The sequence below is a fragment of the Quercus suber genome, unplaced genomic scaffold, assembly GCF_002906115.3.
Source record: "Quercus suber isolate HL8 unplaced genomic scaffold, Cork oak 2.0 scaffold_272, whole genome shotgun sequence".
NCBI classification, from domain to species: domain Eukaryota; kingdom Viridiplantae; phylum Streptophyta; class Magnoliopsida; order Fagales; family Fagaceae; genus Quercus; species Quercus suber.
Window position 1 is genome coordinate 101,981 of NW_027069728.1, and position 26,263 is coordinate 128,243.

At 35.6% G+C, this 26,263-nt stretch overlaps 3 protein-coding genes across 5 annotated transcripts; all 3 read right to left on the reverse strand.

The window, feature by feature from the left end:
• Positions 1–517: 517 nt before the first annotated feature.
• Positions 518–13,160, reverse strand: LOC111984320 (protein LONG AFTER FAR-RED 3). 3 transcript variants are annotated; one of them, XM_065781594.1, is made up of 15 exons: positions 13,005–13,160; positions 12,716–12,912; positions 11,817–11,918; positions 10,865–10,937; positions 10,502–10,608; positions 10,290–10,413; positions 9,121–9,315; positions 6,903–6,988; positions 5,415–5,522; positions 4,906–5,001; positions 4,734–4,832; positions 4,536–4,610; positions 3,823–3,954; positions 3,576–3,691; positions 518–1,274 (listed from the first exon to the last, which is right to left on the reverse strand). In XM_065781594.1, exons 2-15 carry the CDS (start codon positions 12,854–12,856, stop codon positions 1,100–1,102), a joined length of 1,629 nt encoding a protein of 542 aa, XP_065637666.1. In that variant the 5' UTR covers positions 12,857–12,912; positions 13,005–13,160; the 3' UTR covers positions 518–1,099. The 3 variants fall into 3 exon arrangements, with proteins under 3 accessions (XP_065637666.1, XP_065637664.1, XP_065637665.1); XM_065781592.1 differs by lacking the exon at positions 518–1,274 and having other exon boundaries at positions 3,542–3,691; positions 9,121–9,258; XM_065781593.1 differs by lacking the exons at positions 518–1,274; positions 13,005–13,160 and having other exon boundaries at positions 3,542–3,691; positions 12,736–12,875.
• A 1,837-nt stretch (positions 13,161–14,997) lies between these two features.
• Positions 14,998–20,294, reverse strand: LOC136070935 (protein LONG AFTER FAR-RED 3-like). The gene is made up of 8 exons (XM_065781595.1): positions 19,543–20,294; positions 19,100–19,207; positions 18,604–18,699; positions 18,434–18,532; positions 18,230–18,304; positions 17,452–17,583; positions 17,206–17,321; positions 14,998–15,584 (listed from the first exon to the last, which is right to left on the reverse strand). Exons 1-8 carry the CDS (start codon positions 19,606–19,608, stop codon positions 15,410–15,412), a joined length of 867 nt encoding a protein of 288 aa, XP_065637667.1. The 5' UTR covers positions 19,609–20,294; the 3' UTR covers positions 14,998–15,409.
• Positions 20,295–21,179: 885 nt separating this feature from the next.
• On the reverse strand, positions 21,180–25,454 carry LOC111984289 (putative disease resistance protein At3g14460). The gene is made up of 2 exons (XM_024015909.2): positions 21,482–25,454; positions 21,180–21,368 (listed from the first exon to the last, which is right to left on the reverse strand). Exon 1 carries the CDS (start codon positions 25,443–25,445, stop codon positions 21,678–21,680), a length of 3,768 nt encoding a protein of 1,255 aa, XP_023871677.2. The 5' UTR covers positions 25,446–25,454; the 3' UTR covers positions 21,180–21,368; positions 21,482–21,677.
• Between the last annotated feature and the right edge of the window lie 809 nt (positions 25,455–26,263).

Below are 26,263 nucleotides of genomic sequence, written 5' to 3' on the forward strand. Positions count from 1 at the left end.
CAACCCAACACGACTCGTTTATTAAGCGTGTCAAATGGGTTGGGTCAGGTCAACCCGCCTTATTAACAGGTCGGGTTAGGGTTGAAGGATCATGACACGATTATTAAATGGGTCGGGTTAGGGTTCAGCCATTTAGTCGAATACTCCTACCTCGACACGACACGAACCCGACACGCTAACCCGAATTGACACCCCTATTAATAGGTACTAATTTTAACAATTTTGTTCAATCAAATTACACTTTGTCCCTCTTAATAATGTCATCAATTCTTTTGAGAGTAATGTTATAGCCATAAATGTTTTTACAATGTTTATATTGAGGTAGCAAATTCTTATTGGTTCGTACACTTGCATCACTTTTTACTTATTAATAATCACTCATCACATTAGCAATTTGTAAAAATTTTGTAGTTTTAGCATTTTTCACATTTAAAGGACATAAAAAATTAATAGATTAAATTTAAAATAAAATATACAAGCCCCAAAAAATTAGCCCAATGACAAAAATCACCAATAATAAAACTAAAAAAGCTAAGCCCAATTAATCTATTTTACCCAAAACAAACAACTTGGTCCTTTAAAAAATTTTAAACAAAAATCCTTAGTAGTAAAACAGCAGACTCAAAGGCCGAAACCACTACACACAGCTAGCAGCAGAGTTGCCCCCTAATTCCAAGTCCTGGCTCCATCCCGGCCTGGAACCCTTTCATCTTTAGCAGCAATGACATTTTATACAAAGGTATTGGCACAAGAATTCCCAATTCTTGAGCATGGAAAAACATGATAACTAGCTGCCTTCTCATACAAACAAACAAAAAAGAGATCTTAAACCTTCCATTGACACTGGCTATATCTTCATTAACATAGCCACTGATGTTCTATATCTACACGAAAATCATACAAACATCTCTGAACAATCACTGAACACTGACTATTTCTTCCAACACCATGTCCAAGGATTGTTTTCTGCTAGACATATCTTTTGCTTCCGCAATAAATGCAACTCCATAGACCATAGTTTTACTCCCAATTAAATTCAGCCAGGAGCTATTATTCCCTTTTCTCTTGTATCAATTTTCTGTACTTCACTTGAAGGCTTTCAAGGATAGGCCTGTACCCCTGAAACATATGTTGCCTCAATAGATGCAGATCCTTCTGCCGCAAAGTCATCCCATGAGTCAGTAGATAGTATGACAAAATCTGCAAGTTTCCCAGGTGATAAAGATCCCAAATCATTGTCAAGGAAGCATGCCCGAGCAGCTGAAATAGTGTGCCTGCCAGCGTGAAAGCACAAGTTTTTCATGTACAAATGTGATTGAGACTGGTGATAGAAGTGATATCAAACAGTTGTAAAAGGCACTGATCAGGTGAATAACAAATAAATTTAAGAAGTAAACAAAAACACACAAAATAGAGGCATCAACAAAAAAGATCATTGAATCATAACAAATTGGGGATGGAGGGAATATGTTATTTTTGGTTTGACAATTTGCAGGGATGTGGCTCACTAGTGGATATTTTTGTTTGGATACAAGGGGTGGTTAATTTTTTGTACATATCTGTACACACAGCCTTAAATCACGTGTTCAAAACACGATTACATTTATAATTTTGAAAACTAAAATCGTGCCTTGAAGACATGACTTCACAATTTAACTGAAATTGTGTTTTGAACACATAATTTTGATTGATGTGGCGTACACCATACACACCGGTGTGTAATTAACAGCACTCATAAAGGATTAAAGGCTTAAGACTAGGGGTATTAATGTGGCTAAATGGAGGCAGCATTTGCTCCTTTGGAGTACAGCGTACTTAGCATCTGTAGGGGGGTTCCCCTTGTTGGATCAGGAACCACCGACTGAATTGTTTTGACTCCATTTAGAGTGTCTGGTGAGCCATTACAGAGCATTTGGGGCCAGTTTATCGGTACAATCTTGTATAGGGAAATGTCAGAAAATGCTTTGACATTATTTTAAAATTATGAGTCATTTAGTTCAGAGGGATTATTTTCTGACAATATTTTCCCTCATTGGTAATTACATATGCACCTAGTGGGTCTTGAAGCCAGTACCTCACTCTCCACCCTGCTCTTAGGAGAGGAGGTGCTACTTGAGCTATGTAGCTCATTGGCCAAATTTTCATGTCCGAGATTATTTAAGCATCCTGGTAAAATCATCTTAACGGCCTGCATTTAGCTTTAGTGGCACTAACAAGACATATCAGCTCAATTCAATTGGTGCATTTCAATAGAATCTCTTCAGTTTGTCCATTCCATCCTAATCCAGTAGATAGTTCTCCCCCAATCTGTCACTTCTTAACACCAATCAACAATAATAACAGGAAACGTCCAAACATATGGTATATCTTAGTTCCAGTCCTGACAAACTAAGCTTTTATTCTTTCATTATTATCATAACACGCCACTCTATGTTTGAAATTTAGCATAAGCCACCCATGTTTGCACCACCACCACTACCAGGCCGTCACCACAATCTAATGCCTCTATCATCATCTGAGATTCTGGCAATCCAAATATGACCTTCAGGATATTCTTTTTTATATGAGAGAAAAAAAAAGTTTTGAAAATGAATCCAGCTGAGGTCTTAGGAAGAAGGGGAGGAGGGTTGGTTTGTACCACCAAAAGTACATGTCATGTCTGGTCAGGGAACTTGACTACCCATTCTAGCTGACTTGGTTTTTTGAACTCACACATGACAATTCCTGTATTATAGCACGGTACCAAGCATTCAAAATCTTGGTTTCATATATATGTGTGTACGTCTGTGCACAGAACAAATAAGCATTCATTCTATGTCAGGAAGATGAAAACTTCCGAAGGATCAAACATCTTAATATTGCTTACGCCTTTAATGCATCATTCAGTGTAAGGCACTCTGATGGAATCCAAGCATCATCCCAGGCTGGAGGTATTCTCTTCATAGCTGTCCTGATACTACCTAAAGGATTAATTTCTGCAACCTGAAACAACAGCACTGACCTCAAATTTTGCAGAGTATGTCAACATTACTAATTAATTTAATAAATATATAAGAGTCTATTAACAATAATATGCAAGGACAGATAATTATTTATGAATCTCGAATACTCACTGGCCAGTCAGAGCCAAATGCCAACAGGGCATTGCTAGCTAAGAGTGACCGAAATAGAAAAGATTCCTTTTGAGCCCTGTCCATCCCAAGTTTCTTTGTAGCAGAATCAGCATCATCCAATAGGTGCAATGGCTGTTCAAATTGGCAATCATGAAAGCATATTCATTCAGAATGATAGTTTGTAAGGATGCAAGTTGTCCTTTTCAGAAATGATCTATTATCTTATATTCTCTGATCAGGCAATGATAAGCCACAACGAAGCAAGGAAAAAAGAAGAAAGAAATTGATCCAATCAAGATACTTCCATCCACAAATTGGAAGACTGAAAGCACCTACATAGGGAATAACATACCATCTTACAATGAATTATACTTGGATTTGTCTCCAATTTACATTTCCGTCAATTATCTATGTCAGGAAGATGAAAACTTCCGAAGGATCAAACATCTTAATATTGCTTACGCCTTTAATGCATCATTCAGTGTAAGGCACTCTGATGGAATCCAAGCATCATCCCAGGCTGGAGGTATTCTCTTCATAGCTGTCCTGATACTACCTAAAGGATTAATTTCTGCAACCTGAAACAACAGCACTGACCTCAAATTTTGCAGAGTATGTCAACATTACTAATTAATTTAATAAATATATAAGAGTCTATTAACAATAATATGCAAGGACAGATAATTATTTATGAATCTCGAATACTCACTGGCCAGTCAGAGCCAAATGCCAACAGGGCATTGCTAGCTAAGAGTGACCGAAATAGAAAAGATTCCTTTTGAGCCCTGTCCATCCCAAGTTTCTTTGTAGCAGAATCAGCATCATCCAATAGGTGCAATGGCTGTTCAAATTGGCAATCATGAAAGCATATTCATTCAGAATGATAGTTTGTAAGGATGCAAGTTGTCCTTTTCAGAAATGATCTATTATCTTATATTCTCTGATCAGGCAATGATAAGCCACAACGAAGCAAGGAAAAAAGAAGAAAGAAATTGATCCAATCAAGATACTTCCATCCACAAATTGGAAGACTGAAAGCACCTACATAGGGAATAACATACCATCTTACAATGAATTATACTTGGATTTGTCTCCAATTTACATTTCCGTCAATTGTAATGAACAAGTAGGGATCATTGCCAAGCATCCAAAATCGACATAAGGTACATGTTTCTAAAGACTCAAAGACAATTAGCATGCAATTTGCATGTTGTCCATTACTGTTAAAAATCAAACTTGATCACAGTGGCAAGTGAAAGGAGGAATCATACACCCTAATAATTGCACTCAGCAGCAGATTTACATAACATTTTCAACTATTAGCCTTGATGCAGAAAAATCCCAAAAATGAACAATTACAAGAAGAATAGGAATAGCAAGATACAAACAAAATAATGCCCAAAAGATAGTTGAAATAAAAACCTGTACAGAAGCAACAATCCCTTGTCGACCAAATCGGGCAGCTGCCCCAGCTGCAAAATGCTGTGCATGCTCAATCTGATAGCATCAATCCAGTTGTGCAAAAAATAAAAATCATAACCAAAAGGATGGGGGTCGCCTATATTTCAAAATATGCAAGAAAAAAATTTTAAATATTGTCAATCATTTTCTTAAATTTACCCTGAATCTTCGATCCCTCATTCCATTAGTAGAAACAACTGACTCATAAATATCCAGGATCAAGTCATTTGCTCTGTCACCTATGGCATGCATAGCAACCTGAAACAAGCTAGAGGTAAAAGCCAATTAGCACTAATACAAACAAGGTGATTTTTGCAAATCAAGGAAACACCTGAAGGCCTGATTTATCAGATGCCATGGTCATGTTGGCAAGAATTTCGCTTTTTGTCACTTGTAGGCCATAATTATGAGGCTCATCAGCATACGGCTACACCATAGACCAAAAAACATAGATAAATTAGCTTACAGAGTGGACAAATGATAAAAAGTCATCTTGTGATAAAGTTTTAGTTGAAGAAGCAGTTATAAGGTTGACTAACTAAGCTTTTTTGTCTTCTCTTCTTTTTTCTTTTTTCTTTTTTTTTCCTTTTACATATAAGTGGCTGAGTGTAGTTAGCAGGGCCAGGCACACAGCATGGCTTGTATGGGTGGTGATCTCGATCATGGGGTTTATCCATTTAGGTTTGAGATCCAGGACAACTAGTGAAGCTAACTAGAAGCTATAAGACATGCTCAACCTTTAAAGGGAAAAAAAATTACAGAACAGATTTAAGTGCAAATAATAGATGGACTAAAACAGAGATAAAAGTTTTATGAATGCTAAAATATCTTTCTTCTCACCTCATAAAACAGTGCACTATTTGAACCCAAAGAACCATCAGCAAAAGCCTTTACACCACCCAAGTAAATCCACTGGCTTATGGCACGACCCTTTTCTTCAATTAGATCCTAAGTGGGAATTACAAAACTCAGCAACAGTTAATGGATAAAAATTGAAAGCATCCACTCAAGGTACCAATTAGATTAGACTCATCAAAAAGGAGAAAATTCTCAGAAAATATGTGTTGCTTGTGAACAAAATAAGACACAATAGCTTAACTAAAGGAAAAAAAATAAATAAATAAACACACACACACACACACAGAGTACTACTGTTTCTAGATTCAACATAAAATGAAGGCCAAAATACATTGTTGGATCCTAAACTTTAGCCCATGAGCTATTTTAATCTATTTAGTTTAATGTGATCACTATCCATCCCTAACAAACTTAAAGTGATTGATTTAGTCCCTAAAAAACTTGAAGTGGTTGATTTAGTTCCCTAACAGACTTTTAATCCCGGAAAGGTTTACTAGAGTAATGGCATGTCAGTTTTTAGCCATCTAAGGTATCAAAAGCGACCACTTTAAACCATAGGGACGAATTCTCTCATGTGTTAAATTTTAGGGACCAACAATGTATTTAAGAAGAAAATGAAACTTTAGAAAATTTAAAAAAAAATGCTCAAACACCATAAAATTACACCAAACTTCCAAGACATTACTTTCCACATCTCATACTAACAGGGGAAATCATTTGGCAAAAGAACCATTTTGACACCTATGGGAAGCCAGTCTCATCCAAATAATTTGAGATTAAGTTAAAAATATATAACTTGGATTCAAAACCCTGCACAGTAATGACACTGGCATAGACATAGCTAAACCAGAGTGGAAATGATTTGCTTCTTAAAACTATTCCTAATGACACTAACTTGACATGCACTGAATCATTGATTAATTGATTTGACCACTAGGTCCTACATAGGTGGCAACCATGGTCCAGTTTTCTATACAAATCTTGAATAGGTCCATTGCCTAGATCAACAGAACAAACATCAATAGAAGCTATATTAGGATTGAAAGTGACTGAGAGAAAAGTGGTTCAGTGCATGTCAGCGGCAGAAAGCCCTTAATGGCTACAGCTTTACTATGAAAAACTTTATGTGTTACAGTGAATCCATTGAGGGGTATATATAATTCAGTAAATCATAGACTAATTCTACAATTAACTGTAAGGTACTTTACTTGCACTACAAGTAGGGTTGATACAAGAATGATTACTTTGTTTGTACTTCAAGTAGGTTCTATTACTATGAATCTGGACTAAGATAAAGGATTTGGGTCGTGACTAGGATTGGCCCCAAAATGTTTCTAACAAACATTATTGAGCTCATTAAAATAAGAGCAATACAACACCAGAAAGCCACCTAATGCAAGCAGAACCTAAAAAAGAAATTATTAACAAACGAATCACTTATTATAACCAGCAATGATAAGAAAGTCATACATGTAAACGTGGCCATGTCTCCATTGGAAAAAATAGGCAAACCCTGATTATCATCTTCTTTGAAGCATCAGCCCATTGATACACATCTGTGAAAATCACAAAAAAGAAAAACAAGTGCATGAAGGTAAAAAGGCATTATCACGACAATAATACTGCATATGAAACTGAAATGTAAATGTTAAAAACATAGAATTTGAACTACTTACAACTTATGGCATTATCCATTGAGAACAGAGATGAGAGAGACAACAGATGACTGGCAGCTAAATTTTAAAATTATAATCTTTCCCTCAATAATACATAACTATCTTGACATGGCTACATTAAATTCACCAATCAATCCAAAGGGGAGCATTTCGATGTCCCATGGATTTTAATTGATACTAGTCGCTAACCCGTGCTATGCACGGGAAAATTATTGAAAATGAAATCTAATGAATGCAATGCAGTTATGTAAAATACCATTTAAATTAAAAGACAAATATTAGTAAATGTCATTATCCTTAGTTGTTTGTGTTGTATCTAGAGTTTCATATCTAAGTTACTACTATACTACTTGTAGCCACTAAAGCTCACAATATAAGTATATTATATAAGGCCAAAACCTATATTATCTTCAAGCTCCCCTTAGCCTTACAAAGTTCCTAACAAAATTTCTTTTATATTGAATTTGACTTCAGAGGACTTATTCAAAATTATTTGAATTAAACCTCACAAATTAGAAGAAAAAAAAATTAAAAAACATTACAACATTGTAGCTGATTAATATACAAATAAACTACCAATTTAACATGATAAATTACTATTAGCAATTTAGAAAGCAAAAATTAACTAAATTAAAGTCGTTACCCACTTAACCTGAAACTTTTCATATTCTAAAGTTGTCAAACAACTATTGATATAAAATATTCTGTAATTACTTCAATACCGCAAGTTGTTCATGTTGTAAAAAATTTGAGAGAATAACATAGCAAGCATCTTAAACTCTTTCTTGCTTGGATCCTACAAAACAATATATATATATATATATATATAGCGATGGAGACAGAAAATGCCTTTAAAGAGACAACCAATTACGATAGTGTTGGAGGCAAAGTAAAAGATTTAAAAAAAAAACTGAAGAAACAAGTGGTTTGACTAGCATACCAGCTAGTTAATTTATATCAAAAGACATAAAAATCTTACAATAAAATAGAATCCAAAAGTAAATAAATACATGTGGTACAATCAGATAAATAAAAGGTTTGTCAAGATGATCAAGTTTGGCAATGAAGAAGACGCAACAGCTATTGATGAGGGTAATCTCTATCTTAAACTTGTGATAATGATGAAGATGTAACAACTACTAATTATGCAGATCTAGCTTAATCTTATTTTGATTCAACTACAACAAAAATGACGATAATTACCATAAAAAGATTATATATATATAAAAAAAAAAAAAAAAAAACAGTCTTTTATGATATAGCCAAGAGTACAATTTTTTTTTTTTTTTTTTTTTTTTTTTTTTTTGGTTGCCTGGCACGGTATCCGGGGCTTCGCCCCGACTAATCCGTTGGTCGACCCGGGTCGCACACCTGGCTGTGGTGGGTGAGTCTCCCAACAGGGCATTCTGCATACACAAGGTCTCGAACCCGAGACCTTGCTTAAGCGACACAAGCTGCTTACCACTTGAGCCAACCCATGTTGGTCAGACATTTAAATGTTAAAAACATAGAATTTGAACTATTTACAACGTATGGGATTATGCATTGAGAAAAGAGATCAGAGAGACAACAAAAGACCGGCAGCTATATTTTAAAAGTACAATCTTTCCCTCACTAATATATTACTATCTTGACATGACTACATGAAATTCAACAATCAATCCAAGGGGACCATTTAGATGTCCCGTGGATTTTAATTGATATTATTAGTTTTTTTCTATTATGTTGCACTTCAATGTTGAAACTCATTTGTTTTTACTTTGCATTCCAATAGATTTTTTTTTTCCTTAAAACTCATTCAAAATAAAGCCATTAAAAAATCATACAACATTCTATAGCCATTTTGGTGGTTGTTTATTGTGAATTTGTGATTCCCTTTTACCTTATGAAAGTGTTGAAGTGCATGTTCAAAAGAATACTTTAAAAATAAAACACACACATATTTATTCTTTGATAAATACAAATGTCATTTAACATGACATCCAGTGAACCTCAGAAAATTTAGCTGAGACCTGAGAAGTCTTCCCAGGAAAGCTCTGCTGATACCCCAGGATAATATCTCCCAAAATCAACAACCGTTGTAACACCCCTCATCAAGGCATGATTAGTGGCTCTAACCAAAGCTTCCCTCCTTTCATTCACCGTGTCCTCTGGAATATAAGGAAGGAGAAGTTTCATAGAAGAATCAATCAGCAATCCAGTAGGCTCTGCTTGATGATCAAAATGAAATACAAGTTATTTATTGTAGCAATGTCCCCCTATTTAACCATGTAAATAATCTTAGAATTGAAAAAGGAACATATACCGCTATGCCATTAGCAAATAAATGGCATTTATAAGATCTTTTATCTTTATTAGTAGTTTAGCACTAATCAGATTGACAGTAGAATCCATAAATATAATTATGAAATGGGAAATTCATCCAGTACCAGAATAAAATAAATAATTGAATCAGAACAATCATTAAGGGAGAATTTAGAGGGTAAGGAACATGCAACACTAACTTTGCATGCCAACAGGGATTGGCCATATATTTATAACATCTACCACAATTTATTTGAGTGTCATGAGTAATGTGAACTTATGACCCAGACTGCTAAAATTTTGTTGTGTTAACCACCAAGAGCAATGATGCTTGTGAAACAGTAGAGCTTGTAACACAGCATCCAGTGTTCTGATTCGAAAATTTCCTTCTTTTTTATAATTCAATTGTTACAACTTACAAGGCTCTTGGCAATACAAAAATTTCCTTTAAAAGAATAGAATGGGTTCAAAAATATATATACCATGAAATATGCCAAATACAGGAAAATATGTTTAACCATATACATATATATATATATATATGTGTGTGTGTGTGTGTGTGTGTGTGTGTATAAAGGGGAGTGGTGAATAAGGTTCCTTCTTGATTGGCTGATGAGGAGGAAAAAGAGAGATCTTGACAGAAAAATGGCAATGGTCATGGGTTCAATTCCATACGGGTGACTCCATTGTATTTTTCTAGAGAAGGAAAATATATATATATATATATATATTGATTTAAAATAACGAAGCTTGAAGAGACCTGATACTCGGAATGTAGGAGAGAACTCAATCTTATAATTAACATGCCCATTTGATAAAACCGGGTGCTTTGAGCAGTTAGAAGTGTCTTAACACAATGAATCAAATTTGATATTACCTCCATCAACAGTTCTCACAATAGTTCCACCTTCAGGATCTTTGGTTAGATTACTAATTCCAGACAACTTTAGTGCCACTGAATTTGCCAGTCCCATATGGCCATCCATCCTATTCAACCAAACCTGCATATAAAGATAGTTTAACTAGGTCCACACCATTCTGAATGTTAGTATTCATACTAGAAGCCAAATTAATGAGGTCACCACTTACAGGATTATAAGGTGTAATATCATCAATCCAAGAAGCCAGTGGCAATTCTCCTCCCCATAGATCATTGTTCCATCCACCACCCAAAATCCAGGAACCCTCTTTTGCATCTGAAAATTTTTGTTCAACCATGAACAAATTGAAAAGGCTGCATAAGCTTGACAGTTCATGTTTTACAAGGAAGAAATGCTACAATAAGTTCATGTTGCCGACACAATGGGTTAACAGAATGCATTGATTACTATAAAACCACATCAGCCATTGATTAGACTATGAATTGACACATCAGCCGTTGACCAGCGAATATATAGTTATTACATATGTATGTCAAAACTCTAAAACAAGAAAAAGGATGGAAAGTTATACTTCTCACTGCTTCCTTGATCTTTCTCACAAACTCGTCTTTTTTATTTACACCGTGTAGTTCCACCCTTGCCATCTGTTTTACACTGATGAAATTTCAGCTCAACATTAAGATTTAGATCCATGTGGTGGAAATAAAGATGATTTCACAACAAAAATAAAACAAAATTTTGGGAAAATAAGCCAGCAAAAATTAGGGGCAGCAGTCCAAATACTCAAGGAAGGGGAGAGGGGAAAAAGGCCATCATTTGAGAACAAATATTTCTAATTTACAGACACCCTGTTCAAGTTCAAAGATCCAGGAGTCACTTTTAAAGTTTAAGTTCAAACATATCATGGAAATTTGGCTCTCTACTGTCCTCACATAGGAAGAAAGGATACCCAAAATGATGGTCTTATAGATGCGTGAGTGTGTAAATTAGCAATAGTGGCAATGGCATCAAATGATTATAGTTGCAAGGCATACACTGAAACATACAATGAAGTGCACATAGCCTCCATGTACTGATCTTTAAAGAGTGAAAAAAAACCGATTTCAACAACTGAAATGCTAATCCAGAAGCATAAAGTCACAGTTGTCTTCTTGTACAGAATGCATGATAGTTCAATCCAAGTCTACATCATCACAAACTAGTCATGTGAATGATAGATGCAATGGAATATTCGTGTGCACGATAAAAATGCTTTTAACAAATTACAAGTTTTCAATATAGAAAAAATGATTTTCATGGTATACATAATTCCTTTCTGAAAAGTCAGTTTTATTGAAAGTAATGAGAAGTCAAATATTAGAAAGGGTTAATCTTGTTAACCAATTCAGAACATAAATATTAAGAGGAAGAGAGAGGGGGGGTGGGGGGGAGGGGGGGGTGGAGGTGGGGAGGACAGAGAGAGAGGGGGAACGAAGCATAAATTTGGAACAGGATCAATTTAGAGGTTTCGGTTTCGGCTAGACCTGGAGTCCAGCATAAAGCAAGTGTACATGGGAATCAATAAACCCAGGAACCACAACTTTTCCTCCAAGATCTAACTCTTCAGTCCCATCTCCTGCCAGCTCCTGCATTCATGTAATTAATGCATGAGAAGGAAACTTTTACAATTTACAGGCACCAAAAATTTTCTAGGAATCAATTTTATTGATTAACTAACAATGAAATCCATTTTACTCTTTTTTCTGCCCCATTACATTTTGGTGGGCTTATTATTCCTCATGTTTTCTTTTCTTTTCTGTATTCCATCACAAACCAAACATTGGAAAAAGAAGAAAGTTCAAATTTTTTTTTTTTATTCTTTTTTGTTTTTCTCCAGGGGTGAACCCAACATAAGTGTAATTGCATCAATTAAAACACACACACTCACGAGTGCTTCATATTTTAGAAATTTAAAGTGGTTTTAAGATAATGATAATGAAGAAGAACATAACAAAACACACACACACAAGCATGGTTCATATTTATAACAAATAGGTACAAGAGAATGATGGTGAAGTTGAATAACCTAGATAACAAACACAAACACATGCTTCATATTTTTAGAAATTAGCAACTGGGTATAAGAGAATGATGATCATGATAAAGAAGAACCTGAACACCACACACACACAAGCACATATGGTGCATATTTTTAGAAATGAACAAATGTGGTACTAGAGAAAAAAAATAGAAGATCCTGGAAAACACACACACACACACACATGTGCTTCATAAATTTAGAAATTAGCAACTGGGTGTATAAGAGAATGACACTTTCTTATGAACAAGAACCCGAATAAAAGTCAAACACATATGCTTCACAGTCTTAGAAAATTTAATAAATGGGTACTATTACAATAAGAGAATGAAGAAGAAGAAGAACCTGAACAAAGGAGGAGTTACCAAGTCTGAGAATCCTGCCATTGCGAATGGCCATAGAATCAGCAAAAGGAAGAGACTTATCGCTTGTGTATATCACAGCATTCCTCACCACCAAGTCTGCTGTCAGAGACAATGAAGACATTGAAGAAGATGGTGTTGGTATCCACCACAAAGACTTCAAATTCAAACTCAACCAATCTGCCAAAATAAAAACATAAAAAGTAGTAATGCTTTAAGACAAATAAAGCGTTATGTTGAAGCAAAACAAATACTGGAAACGAAAAACTTACAGGTGGGGTTGACTGTTAAGAGAAGATGGCCAAAAAGACCACGAATGAAGCTGAAATAAGTGTGTAGACTAGAGGTTCACTGAAGCTAAACTGAGCTAGATAACGTACAGGGACATCCAGAAAACTGAGCTTTAAGTTGACTTCTGGAAATCACTTTGTTTCACTTTCAAGTTCAAGCTTTAAAGTGTTTATAAATTAGTTTTTTTTTTTTTGTTTTTTAAATGTATTGTTTACTAGTTTAGTATTACCTTTTGTCTTAATTTTATTTTAAATAATTTAATCTTAAGTATTTTTAATATAAGTTATTTTTTTTAAAAAATAAATAGTCTTACATTATAACTCAACCAATCTGCCAAAATAAAAACATAAAAAGTAGTAATGCTTTAAGACAAATAAAGCGTTATGTTGAAGCAAAACAAATACTGGAAACGAAAAACTTACAGGTGGGGTTGACTGTTAAGAGAAGATGGCCAAAAAGACCACGAATGAAGCTGAAATAAGTGTGTAGACTAGAGGTTCACTGAAGCTAAACTGAGCTAGATAACGTACAGGGACATCCAGAAAACTGAGCTTTAAGTTGACTTCTGGAAATCACTTTGTTTCACTTTCAAGTTCAAGCTTTAAAGTGTTTATAAATTAGTTTTTTTTTTTTTGTTTTTTAAATGTATTGTTTACTAGTTTAGTATTACCTTTTGTCTTAATTTTATTTTAAATAATTTAATCTTAAGTATTTTTAATATAAGTTATTTTTTTTAAAAAATAAATAGTCTTACATTATGCAAATAAACTACCCAAAATAAGTAATTAACCTTTAAAAATCAGTTTGTTTCTTACTTTCAAGTTCGGAAGTGTTTATAAATTTTTTTTTTTTTTTGTTTATTTTATGTATTATATACAGTTTTGATATTAGTTTTGTCTCATCTTTATTTCAAATAATCAAACTTTCAATTTTTTAGCTTTTAATTTTTCGTTTCACTTTATAAAATAAGCTATTGAAAATAAATAATTTCCCAACTGATAATAAAATACTCCCAATGATTCTGCTTTCTGATGGATTGCAAGCACATCGTGTAAGTTGACTGTTGAGGGCAGGGAAGGTAATACCGTTGCGTGCAACAAAAGATTCTCTCCAGCAATGAAGTGGATTTAGTACTATGGAATAAGATTATTTTTTTTCTTTTTCTTTTTTAAGTGAATATAATCTTGTATTCATTCTTATGACAAGTCAAAACTAAATTTTTAGGAAAAATTCATTTTGAACAAAGAAAAAAAAAACCATTTAAAACCTTATATTATAGGGGTGGTAACAAATTAAATGATAAAATATTATTTTGGTTCTAAACTTTACCAAAAATTTGTTTTTCATCTCTAATCTTTATAAAAGTTTTTTTCAACAGTTTAAAAACAAAATAAAGACAAAAAAGTAGCTTTTTTAAATAATTTACTTATGAAAATTATTTTTTTAAGTTAAAAAATAAAAAGTGAAATATTTTTAACTATTTAGAGATGAAAAATAAACTTTTCAACAGTTTAGAAACAAAAAATAAACTTTTTAAAGTTTAGGAACCAAAAATAAGTTTTTTGTAAAATTTAGAGACCAAAATAATATTTTAACCTAAATTAAATCCTAAATTTTCAAAACTTAGAAATCAAAGCTGTTATTTAAAATAGATGTGATAGAATTTTAAATTTTTTTTTTTCCCCCAATAGAAAGGCGATATAGTGTAGGTAGCAAGAGGACGCAGTGACGGTGGGCAACTAGACCAAACTTGTCTTTCGCAAAATTTGCAAGCTTTTGCTACCCTACCCACTATCAACAATGCCACCAACATGCTCGATTTCATAGCTTGCCAAAATGGTCAATTGTGAGTAGTAAAAAAATATTATAAAAAATGATAGGTCTATATAAAAAATGGTGTACCAAGAGTGTCCACGGCTCATGGCCGACCATTTCAAAATGTGAAATTGACTGGACAAATTTGGAGTAGTAGAATTGATGGTCAAAGCAGCACTTAATTTCACGGTTTCTCCACCTGGAACCATTTCAACTTTAGCAGTGATGACATTTAATACAAAGATATTGCCACAAGAATCCTTAATTCTTGAGCATGGCAAAACATGATAACTAGATGCCTTCCTATACAATTGACACTGACTATATCTTCATTAACATAGCCATTGATGTTCTATATCTACACGGAAATCATACTAACATCTTTGAACAATCACTGAACACTGACTATTTCTTCCAATACCATGTCCAAGGATTGTTTTCTACTAGACATATCTTTTGTTTCCACAATAAATGCGACTCCATACCATAGCTTTACTCCCAATAAAATTCAGCCAGGAGCTATTATTCCCTTTCCTCTTGTATCTATTTTCTGTACTTCACTTGAAGGCTTTCAGGGATAGGCCCTTTCCCCAGAAACATATGTTGCCTCAACAGATGCAGATCCTTCTGCCACAAAGTAATCCCATGAATCAGTAGATAGTATGACAAAATCTGCTAGTTTCCCAGGTGATAAAGATCCCAAATCATTGTCAAGGAAGCATGCACGAGCAGCTGAAATAGTGTGCCTGCCAGCATGAAAGCGTAAATTTTTCATGTACAAATGTGATTGACGCTGATGTAAGAAGTGATATCAAACAGGTGTAGAAGGCACTGATCAGGTGAAAAACAAATAAATTTAAGTGAAAAAAAAAACACAAAAAATACGCATCAATAAAAAAAGACCATTGAATCATAACAAAAAAAAGTAAATTGATATTGGGGATGGAGGGAATACATTGTTTTTGGTTAGAAAATTTGCAGGGATGTCGCTTACTGGTGGATATTTTTGTTTGGGTATCAAGGATTAAGACTAGAGATATTAATGTGGCTGGCATTTACAGGGGGTGATAAATGGAGACAGCATTTGCTCCTTTGGAATGCAGCATACTTAGCATCTGTAGGGGGGGTTCCCCTGGTTGAATCAGGAACCACTGACCAAATTGTCTTGGCTCCATTTAGAGTGTTTGGTAAGCCATTACAGAGCATTTGGGGAAGATTTATTGGAACAATCTTGTATGTGGAAATGTCAGGATATGCTTCGACATTATGTTATATCATGAGCCATTTGGTTTGGAGGGAGTACTTTTCTGAAAATCTATGCCCATGTACCATTAGGACTTTGTCTTGAATCACTTTTTCCTCACTAAGGTATATTTTTTTCCCCATTGGTAATACATATGAACCTAGTGGGTCTTGAGCTACATAGATACATGGTAACATAATTTACCACCCTACATTGATTTAAGTGTCCTACTACATGTGGCAAAATCATCTTACCACCCTGCTTTTAGCTTTAGTTTAGTGGCGCTACAAAACATATCAGCTTCAATTCAATTGGTGTGCATCAATCAATGATATTTCAAAAGAATCTCTTCAGTTAGTCCATTCCATCGTAATCAGTTGAATACTTCTCCAATCCGTAACTTCTTAACACCAATCAACAATAATAACAGGAAAAAAGGACACTCGTGATATATCTTAATTCCAATCTTAGCAAACTATGATTATAGTCTTTAGTCATTATCTTAACATGTCACTCCATGTTTGTAATTTAGCATAAGCCACCCATGTTAGCACCGCCACCACCACCAGGCAATCATCACAATTAAATGCCTCCATTATCATCACCATTACTGATGTACTGGCATATGAGATTCTGCTATTACAGCCACCACTTCTGATTTCTCACGACAATGTTCCACTTCTAGACTGAATCAAGAGCTTGCTCAAACGCCAGAAAAGGACTAGTTATTAAATTATTTATCCCCAGTTGATTATTTTAGGATGCTATATATCTATGTATATCCCCATTTTGGCAATCAAAACATGGACTACAAGATTTTCTTTATTATATGAGAAAAAGTTTTCACACTGAAACCAGCCGAGGCCTTAGGAAGAAGGGGAGGAGGGTTGGTTTGCACCACCGAATGTACATGTCAAGTCTGGTTAGGGGAACTCAACTACCCATGCTAGCTGACTTGGTTTTTTGAACTCACATGTGACACTTCCTATTTTATAGAACCGTACCAAGCATACAAATTTGGTTTTATATGTGTGTGTGTGTTTGCACACACAGAACAAATAAGCATTCATTCTATGATTAGAAGATAAATACATCTGAAGGATCAAATATTTAATATTTCTTACGCCTTTAATGCATCATTCAGTGTAAGGCACTCTGATGGAATCCAAGCATCATCCCAACCAGGAGGTATTCTCTTCATAGCTGTCTTGATACCACCTAAAGGATTAATATCTACAACCTGAAGCAACAACACTGACATAAAATTATGCACAGTATGTCAACATTACTAATTAATTTAATAAGTATACCAGTCTATAAACAGTAATATGCAAGGACAAATAGTTATTGATGAATCTCAGAATACTTACTGGCCAGTCAGAACCAAATGCCAACAGGGCATTGCTAGCTAAGAGTGACCGAAATAGATAAGATTCCTTTTGAGCCCTGTCCATCCCAAGTTTCTTTGTAGCAGAATCAGCATCACCCAATAGGTGCAATGGCTGTTCAAATTGGCAAGCATATGAAAAAATATTCATACAGAGTGAGAGAGTTTGTAAGTATACAAGTTGTCCTGTTCAAAAATGATATATCATTTTAAATCTCACTGATCTGGGCAACAATAAGCCACAAAGAAGAAAGAAAAAAAAAAGGCAGAAACGAATTGATCCAATCAAGATGGTTCCAAGTTCCAACCACTAATTGGAAGACTGAAACACCAAGAAAGAAAGAGATATCATACTACAAGGGAATAACATATCATCTTGCATTGAATTATACTTTGATTTATGTCTCCACTTTCATATTTCCTTCAATTTTAATGAACAAGTAGGGGTCATTTCCAAGCATCCAAAATCGACGTAAATTTCTTGTTTCTTTCTATATTATATATTTTCCTTTCTAAAGACTCGTAGACACTTGGTTTGCATTTTGCATTTTTTTCATTAATGTTAAAAATCAAACTCAATCACAGTAGCAAGTGAAAGGAGGAATTACACATCCCAATGACCGCACTCAGCAGCAAATTTACAGAATATTGTTAATTGTGAGACTTGATGCAGAAAAGTCCCAAAAACAAATAATTACAAGCAGCATAAGAATAGCAAGATTCATAAAAGAGAATGCCCAAAAGATAGTTGACATAAAAACCTGTACAGAAGCGACAATCCCTTGTCGACCAAATCGGGCAGCTGCCCCAGGTGCCAAATGCTGTGCATGCTCAATCTGATAATATTAATCCAGTGCAAAAAAATAAAAGAACATTACCAAAAGGAATGGTGGTCTCCTTTATTTCAAAATATACAACAAAAACAACAAAAAATTTAATATTGTTGATCATTTTCTTAAAGTTACCCTAAATCTTCGATCCCTCATTCCATTAGTAGAAACAACTGACTCATAAATATCCAGGATCAAGTCGTTTGCTCTATCACCTATGGCATGAATAGCAACCTGAAACCAAGTAGAGGCAAAGCCATTTAGTACTAATACATATAATGTGATTTTGTAAATCAAGGAAAAACCTGAAGGCCTGATTTCTCCGATGCCATAGTCATGTTGTAAAGAATTTCACTTTCTGTCACTTGCAGGCCATAATTGTGAGGCTCATCAACATACGGCTACACAATAAAACACAAATCTTAGATAAATTAGCTTCCAGAGTGGATAAATGATAAAAGTCATCTTGTGATAAAGTTTTACATAACACAGTTGAAGCAGCAGTTATGAGGTTGCCTAACTAAACTTTTTTTTCCTTTTATTTTTAATAAGTATAAGTGGTTGAGTGTGGATAGCTGCACCAGGCACACAGCATGCTTGTATGGGCAGTGATCTCAATCGTGGGGTTTATCTGTTTAGGTTTGAGATCCAGTACATCTAACAAAGCTAACTAGAAGCTAACTAGAAGCTAAAGAAATGCTCAACCTCTAACAGGAAAAAAATTACAGAACAGATGTAAGTGCAGATAATAGATGGACTTGAACAAATATAAAAGGAATGCTAAAACATCTTTGTCCTCACCTCATGAAACAGTGCACTATTCGAACCTAAAGACCCATCAGCAAAAGCCTTTACACCACCCAAGTAAATCCACTGGCTTATGGCACGACCCATTTTTTCAATTAGATCCTAAGTGGAAATTACAAAACTCAGTGAGCAACAGTTTATGGGAACAATTTAAAGCATCCACTCAAAGTACCAATTAGATTAGACTCATCAAAAAAGAGAAAATTCTTAGAAAGGTCCAGTTGCTTGTGAACAAAATAAGACACAGTATTACAGTTTCAAGATCCAACTGTACAACTACCACTATGGTATTTTAAACATTAAATGAAGGCCAAAATACATTGCTGGTCCCTAAACTTTAGCCCAGTGCCGAACTTTAGTGACCAATAGTGTATTTAAGCCTAAAATGAACCTTTTGGAAAAATAAAATAAAATGCTCAAACACCATAAAATTGTACCAAACTTCTGAGACATTTCTGTCCACGTCTCATCCTAATAGGGAAATCATTTGGCAGAAGAGCCATTTTGTGACCTTCGGGAACCCGGTCTTATCCACAAAATTTGAGATAAAGTTAAAATACATAACCTGGATTCACATCCATGCACAGTAACGACACTGGCATTAGCTAAACCATAGTGGAAAAGAATATTTGCTTCTTAAAATATTCCTAATGACACAAACTTGACACTTACTGAATCATTGATTAATTGATTTGACCACATGGTTCTACAAAGGTGGAAACCATGGTCCACTTTTCTATACACTATTTGAATAGATCCATTACCTAAAGCAACAGAACAAACATTGATAGAAGTTTTATTAGAATTGAGAGTGAGTGAGAGAAAAGTGGTCCAACCTAATGGCTTACATCAATAGCGGAAAGCTCTTAGAGCCTACAGCTTTACTATAACGAATTGTGTGTGTTACATTGAACCCAATGAGGGGAATATATAATTAAGTAAACCTTAGGCTAATTCCAAACTTACTGTAAGGTTACTTTACTTGAACTACAAGTAGGGTTGCTACAATTATGATTACTTTGCTTGCATTTCAAATAGGCTCTATTACAATGAATCTAGACTGAGGTAATGGACTTGGGCCTTGACTAGGATTGGCCCGGGATTTTTCTAACAAACATTGTCTAGCTCATTAAAATAAGAGAAATACTACACCAGTTAGTCACCTAACCCAAAAAAGAAATTATTAACAATCAAATCACTTTGTATAACAAGCAATTTTTTTTTTTTTTTTGTGATAAGTAAAAAACAAAGCCTGGATCCAACTGAGTGAAGAGGCAAAGTGTGTACATCATCTAACTTTTCCTAGAGTGAGGAAGGTAGTCTAAGTCTAACAGGATATACTTAGTTGAAAGAACTAAGCAGACCTTACCTATAAAATGATCAGAGCAGTTCAATTGAATCAATCCTTGTTAAGGCTCTTTCAACAATGGTATGTGCCAGTGTGTCACACCAATAAGCAAACACAATGTGATCATCAAGGAGAGGAGGCGCCCTCCAAAAATTTGAATAGGAAAAGTTTACGTACTTTAAAAAAAAAAAATTGGTAAAAACATTGCAAACTCTTTTGGCATAGGTAACCCTCTTGAGATTTAGACTAACTTCTGCTGCTAGAGCTGTTTGTAGAGAATTATTCTCAGTCACATACTATCGCCACACATTTTATAACTCATTTGATTGAAAACTCCATTGCATGTATCAGTGTCGTCAAGTTGATTGTATTTACTATTCCTAATAGTTACTATTGAAATGAAAGTTTTACCTTGGACCAAAACCATTCCTAATACCCCAGTACCTTACCCTAGAAGTGAAACTTTTACCTTCAGAACTGAAACTATTTTTAGCACCTCCTTTGACAGTGATCAATCATCAATCATCAATATATATATATATAAAGGTAGAGACCTCATGCAGGAGAGCATGAGGTCCTGCCATGAGCCTCTGGAGTCTGGACAAATGCAAACAAAGACATGTTCCTCACGTACTCTTCTGCCCAAGCTATTTCCACATCTTTAGATCTCACGTATTTGTCAAATAAAACATCTTTTTCAGCAGAATTTTCCGACTACTATATTCATGAATAGAAATTGCAATTGTTGATTGGGAAAAAAATAACTGCAAAAAATAGAGTGTAGCTCACAATCAATTGTTGATAAATAAATACACTGAATTGGTACCACTGCACTGGTGTCAAGTAAGTAGAAGTCTCACAATCAAGAACTCACTGGTTGTTTTTTCATCTTATTTCAGTGAGCACAGCAAGAACCTGTCATTGTCCGTGAGAATATAATATTTAGCAAATATGTGGTGTTTTCATAATGCTGTATGGGTATAAATGATACTGGAATTTTGAAAGAGAAAAAAAAGAAAGAAACTCACCAGTAATATTCTTTGATGGAGGCTTTGCAAGCTATTGGATTATCTTGGGTTGAAGTAACACACCATAGCAAGTAGGCAGGCATTCTTCTTACAAGTATGGGAATCTTTGGCTGGTTCATGAAATACTATAGGAAGATGATAGATAGCAAAACCATGACTACTCAAATGCATGTAGATGGAACTTTTTGTTTCTCAACTAAATGTATATCAAAGGGCATCCCAAAATTTCAAATTCTGAACTATTTGAGCTGTCTGGCAAGCTTTGAAGCCTGTCACATTCCCATATGTCCAGATTATCGAGAGAGGTGAGGTTTTGCAGTCCCTTGGGCAGGGATTCAAGATTTGGCAGTCGTTGAAGACAAAGAGAGGATAAACTGGTGGGCAGCAACCACTTCTCAGGAAATGATACTAACCCCTGACATCCACCAAAAGAGAAGTCCATGAGAGTAGTTAGTCTGTGCAGCCCCCACTCATATGAAGGCTTGAGATTCTCGCAGTCTAAGATTGAAAGTGACAACAGATTGGATGGTAAACCCCCCTCTGGAAATGAAAATAGACTTGAGCAACCATCTATGTGTAGTTCTTGAAGAGATGTGAGTCTGTACATCTGATTTGGTAGGGATTTGAGACTACTGCAATTTGATATTCTCATTGATCGGAGCAAGGGTGGCAAGCCAGGTTCTGGAAAAGACAGAAGCAATGGGCACTCAACTATTTCCAAGTAATCGAGACTCATGTGGTTGTGTAGGCCTCTAGGTAATGACTTGAGGTTTGAACAACTGTTGATAATGAGCTCCTTCAGGTTCATGGCAGTGCTGGATGTGACTGTGGAAAGCACAAAAGTACTTTCTGAGAAGGACGTAACAGAATGGCACAATGAAATCATAAAGAATTCAAGACAACTATCGTTATGAATCATCTGCTCCGGAACTGACTCCAAATTCATGCAGTTATGGATTTCAAGTTGTTTAAGCGTGCTTGGCAATTGGCCTCTTGGTAAAGATGTGAGAGAAGAGCAACCTTCAATTACCAAGTATTCAAGTAAAAGAGATGCCTTCTCATTGTTATGCATTCTCCACCCAGGTAGGACTTGCAAAGCCTCACAATCTATGATCTCAAGGCCTATGAGTGTTGAAGGCAAGCTTGTTTCAGGAAAGGACACAAGCGAGGGACATTCTGAGACCCTCAACTCCTTCAAAGATGAAAGTTCGTACAACCTTTGTGGCAACTCTATTAATAATGGACACCCTGAAATCTCCAATCGTTGAAGGCATTGGAGATTTTGCAATCCAATTTCATTGGATAAAGTTTTCAGTTCGTTAAGATGAGTTATCCGTAATTCTTCAAGAGTTGTTAACTTTTGAAGACAACCTTCAAGCAAACATGTGATCTTGGATATATGACACATACGCAAGTAGGTAAGCGAGGTGAGCTTAGCTATACTTCGTAACACCCCGTCATTAAACTTGTTTACTTCTAGTTCATGGATTGAAGGAAGCCTTGGAAGTTCTAACAATTCTTGGCATCCATCTAATTCAAGCATTGCCAAGGAAGGAAAGAGATGACGTAGTTCTCTCAAGTTGGGACATGCCAATATAGAAAGCTCAAGAAGGCGTGGGAATTCTCTGCCTTGTTCTAAGCTATCATCAACAGTCAAAACCCTTGGTAGAGTTTCCAATTCTTCACACCCCTTAATACTCATTCTTTTCAATCCAGGAAAGTGGTGAGGCAATTTTGTTAGCTTAGGACAGTTGCGAATCTCAATATTTTGCAGGTTATTGAAGTCCCCCCTCCCTTCAACTCCAGAAGAAGACCACTCCTCCCATTGTAACATGCTGTCAAACTTCAAAGTCTCCAAGGATGGAAAAGGCATAGCAGAAGAACACCCATCCCCGCAGAACTCAATCCCTATTCTTTTTATTCTATCCATTCCTTCCACTGTGAGGTTTTTGAGAGAGGGTAGTTGCCCAAGTGGTGGCAGAGAACTACAATTTCTACAATTACTAAGCCTCACAAGAATCAGATTAGAGAACAAAGGGGATCCAATCCAACTTGGGAATTTTGTACCTCCAAAGTCCTTGATTATGATTTCCTTCATGTTTTTGTGTGGTTGCAACAACTCAAGAACATCCGTTTCAACTGTTTCATTTCTTGAATCATCTAAACTGTAGCTCCGTTCCAATGTTTGCTTGGTAGATTCCTGTTCATAAGCTTTCATGGTTTCCCTAAAGCTTGGAAATCTTTTACGACTATAGCCTCCAAGGCTGAGATCTTTCTGTAGTCTCAGAACTTGTGGGTTGTGTGATACTTCTTCTTCATCCACATTATTAATTGGATCTCCCAAGCTGGTACTCCATTGTAATACCAATCGATCAAGTTCTTTCTTATTTTTCAAATTAGCCTCCATTGCATCAGTAAAGCTGACAACATTTTTCAGTCCTGAAATCAGAAGTGATCCTTGAAGTTGCAGCATGTTCCTCAAGTCTCTAATTCCTGACTCAACATCTTTACCCACAACAAAAGTAGACAAAGATTGGAGATTCTTCAATCTACAAATTTGCTGTGGCATCTCTTTTAACCTGCTTCCACTAATACGGAGATGTCGTAAGTTTGTTAGGCTCCCCATTTCTGCAGGCAACTTAGTGAGAGACCGACAATTCAATAGGATCAATGTCTGTAAATTGCAAAGAGTACCTGTGGAGTCAGGTAACCTTTTAATTGCCGTATGAGAAAGGTCCAGGTAGCGTAGATGTTTCAAGTCACCAATGGAATCTGGCAATTGAGTGATGCGACAAGCATTAAATGACAACACTCGTAGATATGTTAACTTTGGCAAGAGATCCCTGGGGACTTTATTAGCCAAATAGCTGATTCCAATCATGCCTGTTGGATCTAAGGGTAGGAAGGTGCGTAAGCATTCAACTCCATGAAAGGGCTCAAATTTTGAGAGCACATCACGTCTGCCACGAATGTATGAGGAATGACGAGCCTTCTCAAAAATTCTGTTTTGATTACCATCCTTCAGCCTATCCCCCAATCTGAAACAAAATTCTCCAGAAACAAAATGAGATAAATCTCTAATGAGGCCATGCATTACATACTGTGATTTATTGTTGATAGATTCTTGAAAGAATGACCTCGATACTAGCTCCCGAAAATATTCTCCACCCACTTCTTCCACTCTTTTCTTCGCCTTAGGTTGCTGCACAAATCCTTCCGCCATCCATAACAAAACTAGTGTGTCCTTGTCAAATTCATATTCCGTAGGGAATATTGAACAGTATGCAAAACATTGCTTCAAATGTGCAGGAAGGTGATGATAGCTTAGCCTTAGACTCTGAAGAATATCACTTTCATCATCCGGTAGATCCCATATTTTCCTGTTCAATATGTCTTTCCATTCATTCTCTTCTTGTCTGGAGCGCAACAGGATTCCCAGTCTCTTAGCTGCTAAGGGCAAGCCTTCACACTTCTCCACAACCTTTCTACCAATTGTCTCCAAATTTGGGTAAACTTCATTGTTTATTATGTTCTCAAATGCTTGACTCCTGAACAACAACCAGCAATCTTCAAATGACAAAACTCCCAAATGATGAGCTGGAACTGTCCCCATGCTCGATGCAACATCCTTATTGCGTGTTGTTACTAGTATTTTACTTCCTTTGGCCCCCGTTTTTAATGGATTCCATAAGAGATCCCAATCATTATTTCTCTTGTTCCAAACATCATCTAAAACAAGCAAAAATCTCTTCCCAACCAATTTTTCTTTCAAACTAACTTGAAGCAGATTTAAGTCATTGAGATCGGTGTGTTTCAAAGTGACTGACCTAAGAATTGTTTTTGTTACCCTCACTACATCAAACTGATCAGAGACACAGACCCAAATTCTTAAATGAAAATGCTTCTCTACTCTGTCGTTGTTGTAAACAATTTGAGCAAGAGTTGTCTTACCAATACCCGCCATACCAACTATAGGAACACACCAATTTTACTGCTTGGTGCATCCCTTAGTAGCTGCTCAATTATCAAATCTTTATCATGATCCTGCCATAAACACAAGTTTCATCTACCAATGAAGTTGTTGGCAATCTTTGTTTAAACCCAAATGACCTTCCCCAACATTGTCTTTTAAACCAAGAACATCTTTATATTTGGCAATCAATTCTAACTTCTCAATAACTTTTTTCAATTTTGACTCTATCCCTCTACTAGATGGAGTGCTGCAAGGGGAGGAATAGGTTCCAGTTCCATACCTGATTTGGGCCAGCCTTAGATTCAGCTTCTAGCTTATACCTCAAAGTTTCAGTGGCAAGCTCATCCAATATGTCCTCTGCATCATAAAGAGCATCTTTAGCCATGTGCAGCCACTTCTCCACTGCAGGGCTATGGAATTGCTTCTCCTCAGCATCATTAAGCAATGCTGTGACAGTCAGCAATGTGATCTTCAGCTTTTCCAGCAAGTCATCAAACTTCCGGAAGCGTAGTAAGTCTATGAACTCACGGGAAGCCAATCTGTCAAACAGCACTTGAAGGAAAGCAGAGAGAAAAACCTCACCAACAGCCATGATTATCAAACCAGATACCAAAAACAAGGATAAAGAAAGACAATGCAAAGAGAAGTGGAGATGAAACAGAATATGATACAAGTTACCCTACACCCAGCTGCTCATCATTGACTATTCATAAATATCAAGGCGGTCCAAACTAGAAAACTCTTCCTTTTGTTTTTTGTTGCTGTCATTTTTGAATGCATTCAAAGTAAAAAATTATGGTTGTTTTTGC

Bases quoted from the DNA above. Each gene is read 5' to 3' on its own strand.
- LOC111984320 (XM_065781594.1), bottom strand. From the start codon at position 12,856: ATGTCTTCATTGTCTCTGACAGCAGACTTGGTGGTGAGGAATGCTGTG. The intron at 3,692-3,822 runs GTGAGTATTCGA...CTGTTGTTTCAG, and splicing joins CATTTGGCTCTGACTGGCCA to GTTGCAGAAATTAATCCTTT. The intron at 1,275-3,575 runs GTAAGCAATATT...TCACGCTGGCAG, and splicing joins CTGAATGATGCATTAAAGGC to GCACACTATTTCAGCTGCTC.
- LOC136070935 (XM_065781595.1), bottom strand. From the start codon at position 19,608: ATGGCTCTTCTGCCAAATGATTTCCCTATTAGGATGAGACGTGGACAG. The intron at 18,533-18,603 runs GTTTTTCCTTGA...ACTTGGTTTCAG, and splicing joins CGGAGAAATCAGGCCTTCAG to GTTGCTATTCATGCCATAGG. The intron at 18,305-18,433 runs GTAACTTTAAGA...TAATATTATCAG, and splicing joins TGAGGGATCGAAGATTTAGG to ATTGAGCATGCACAGCATTT.
- LOC111984289 (XM_024015909.2), bottom strand. From the start codon at position 25,445: ATGGCGGGTATTGGTAAGACAACTCTTGCTCAAATTGTTTACAACAAC.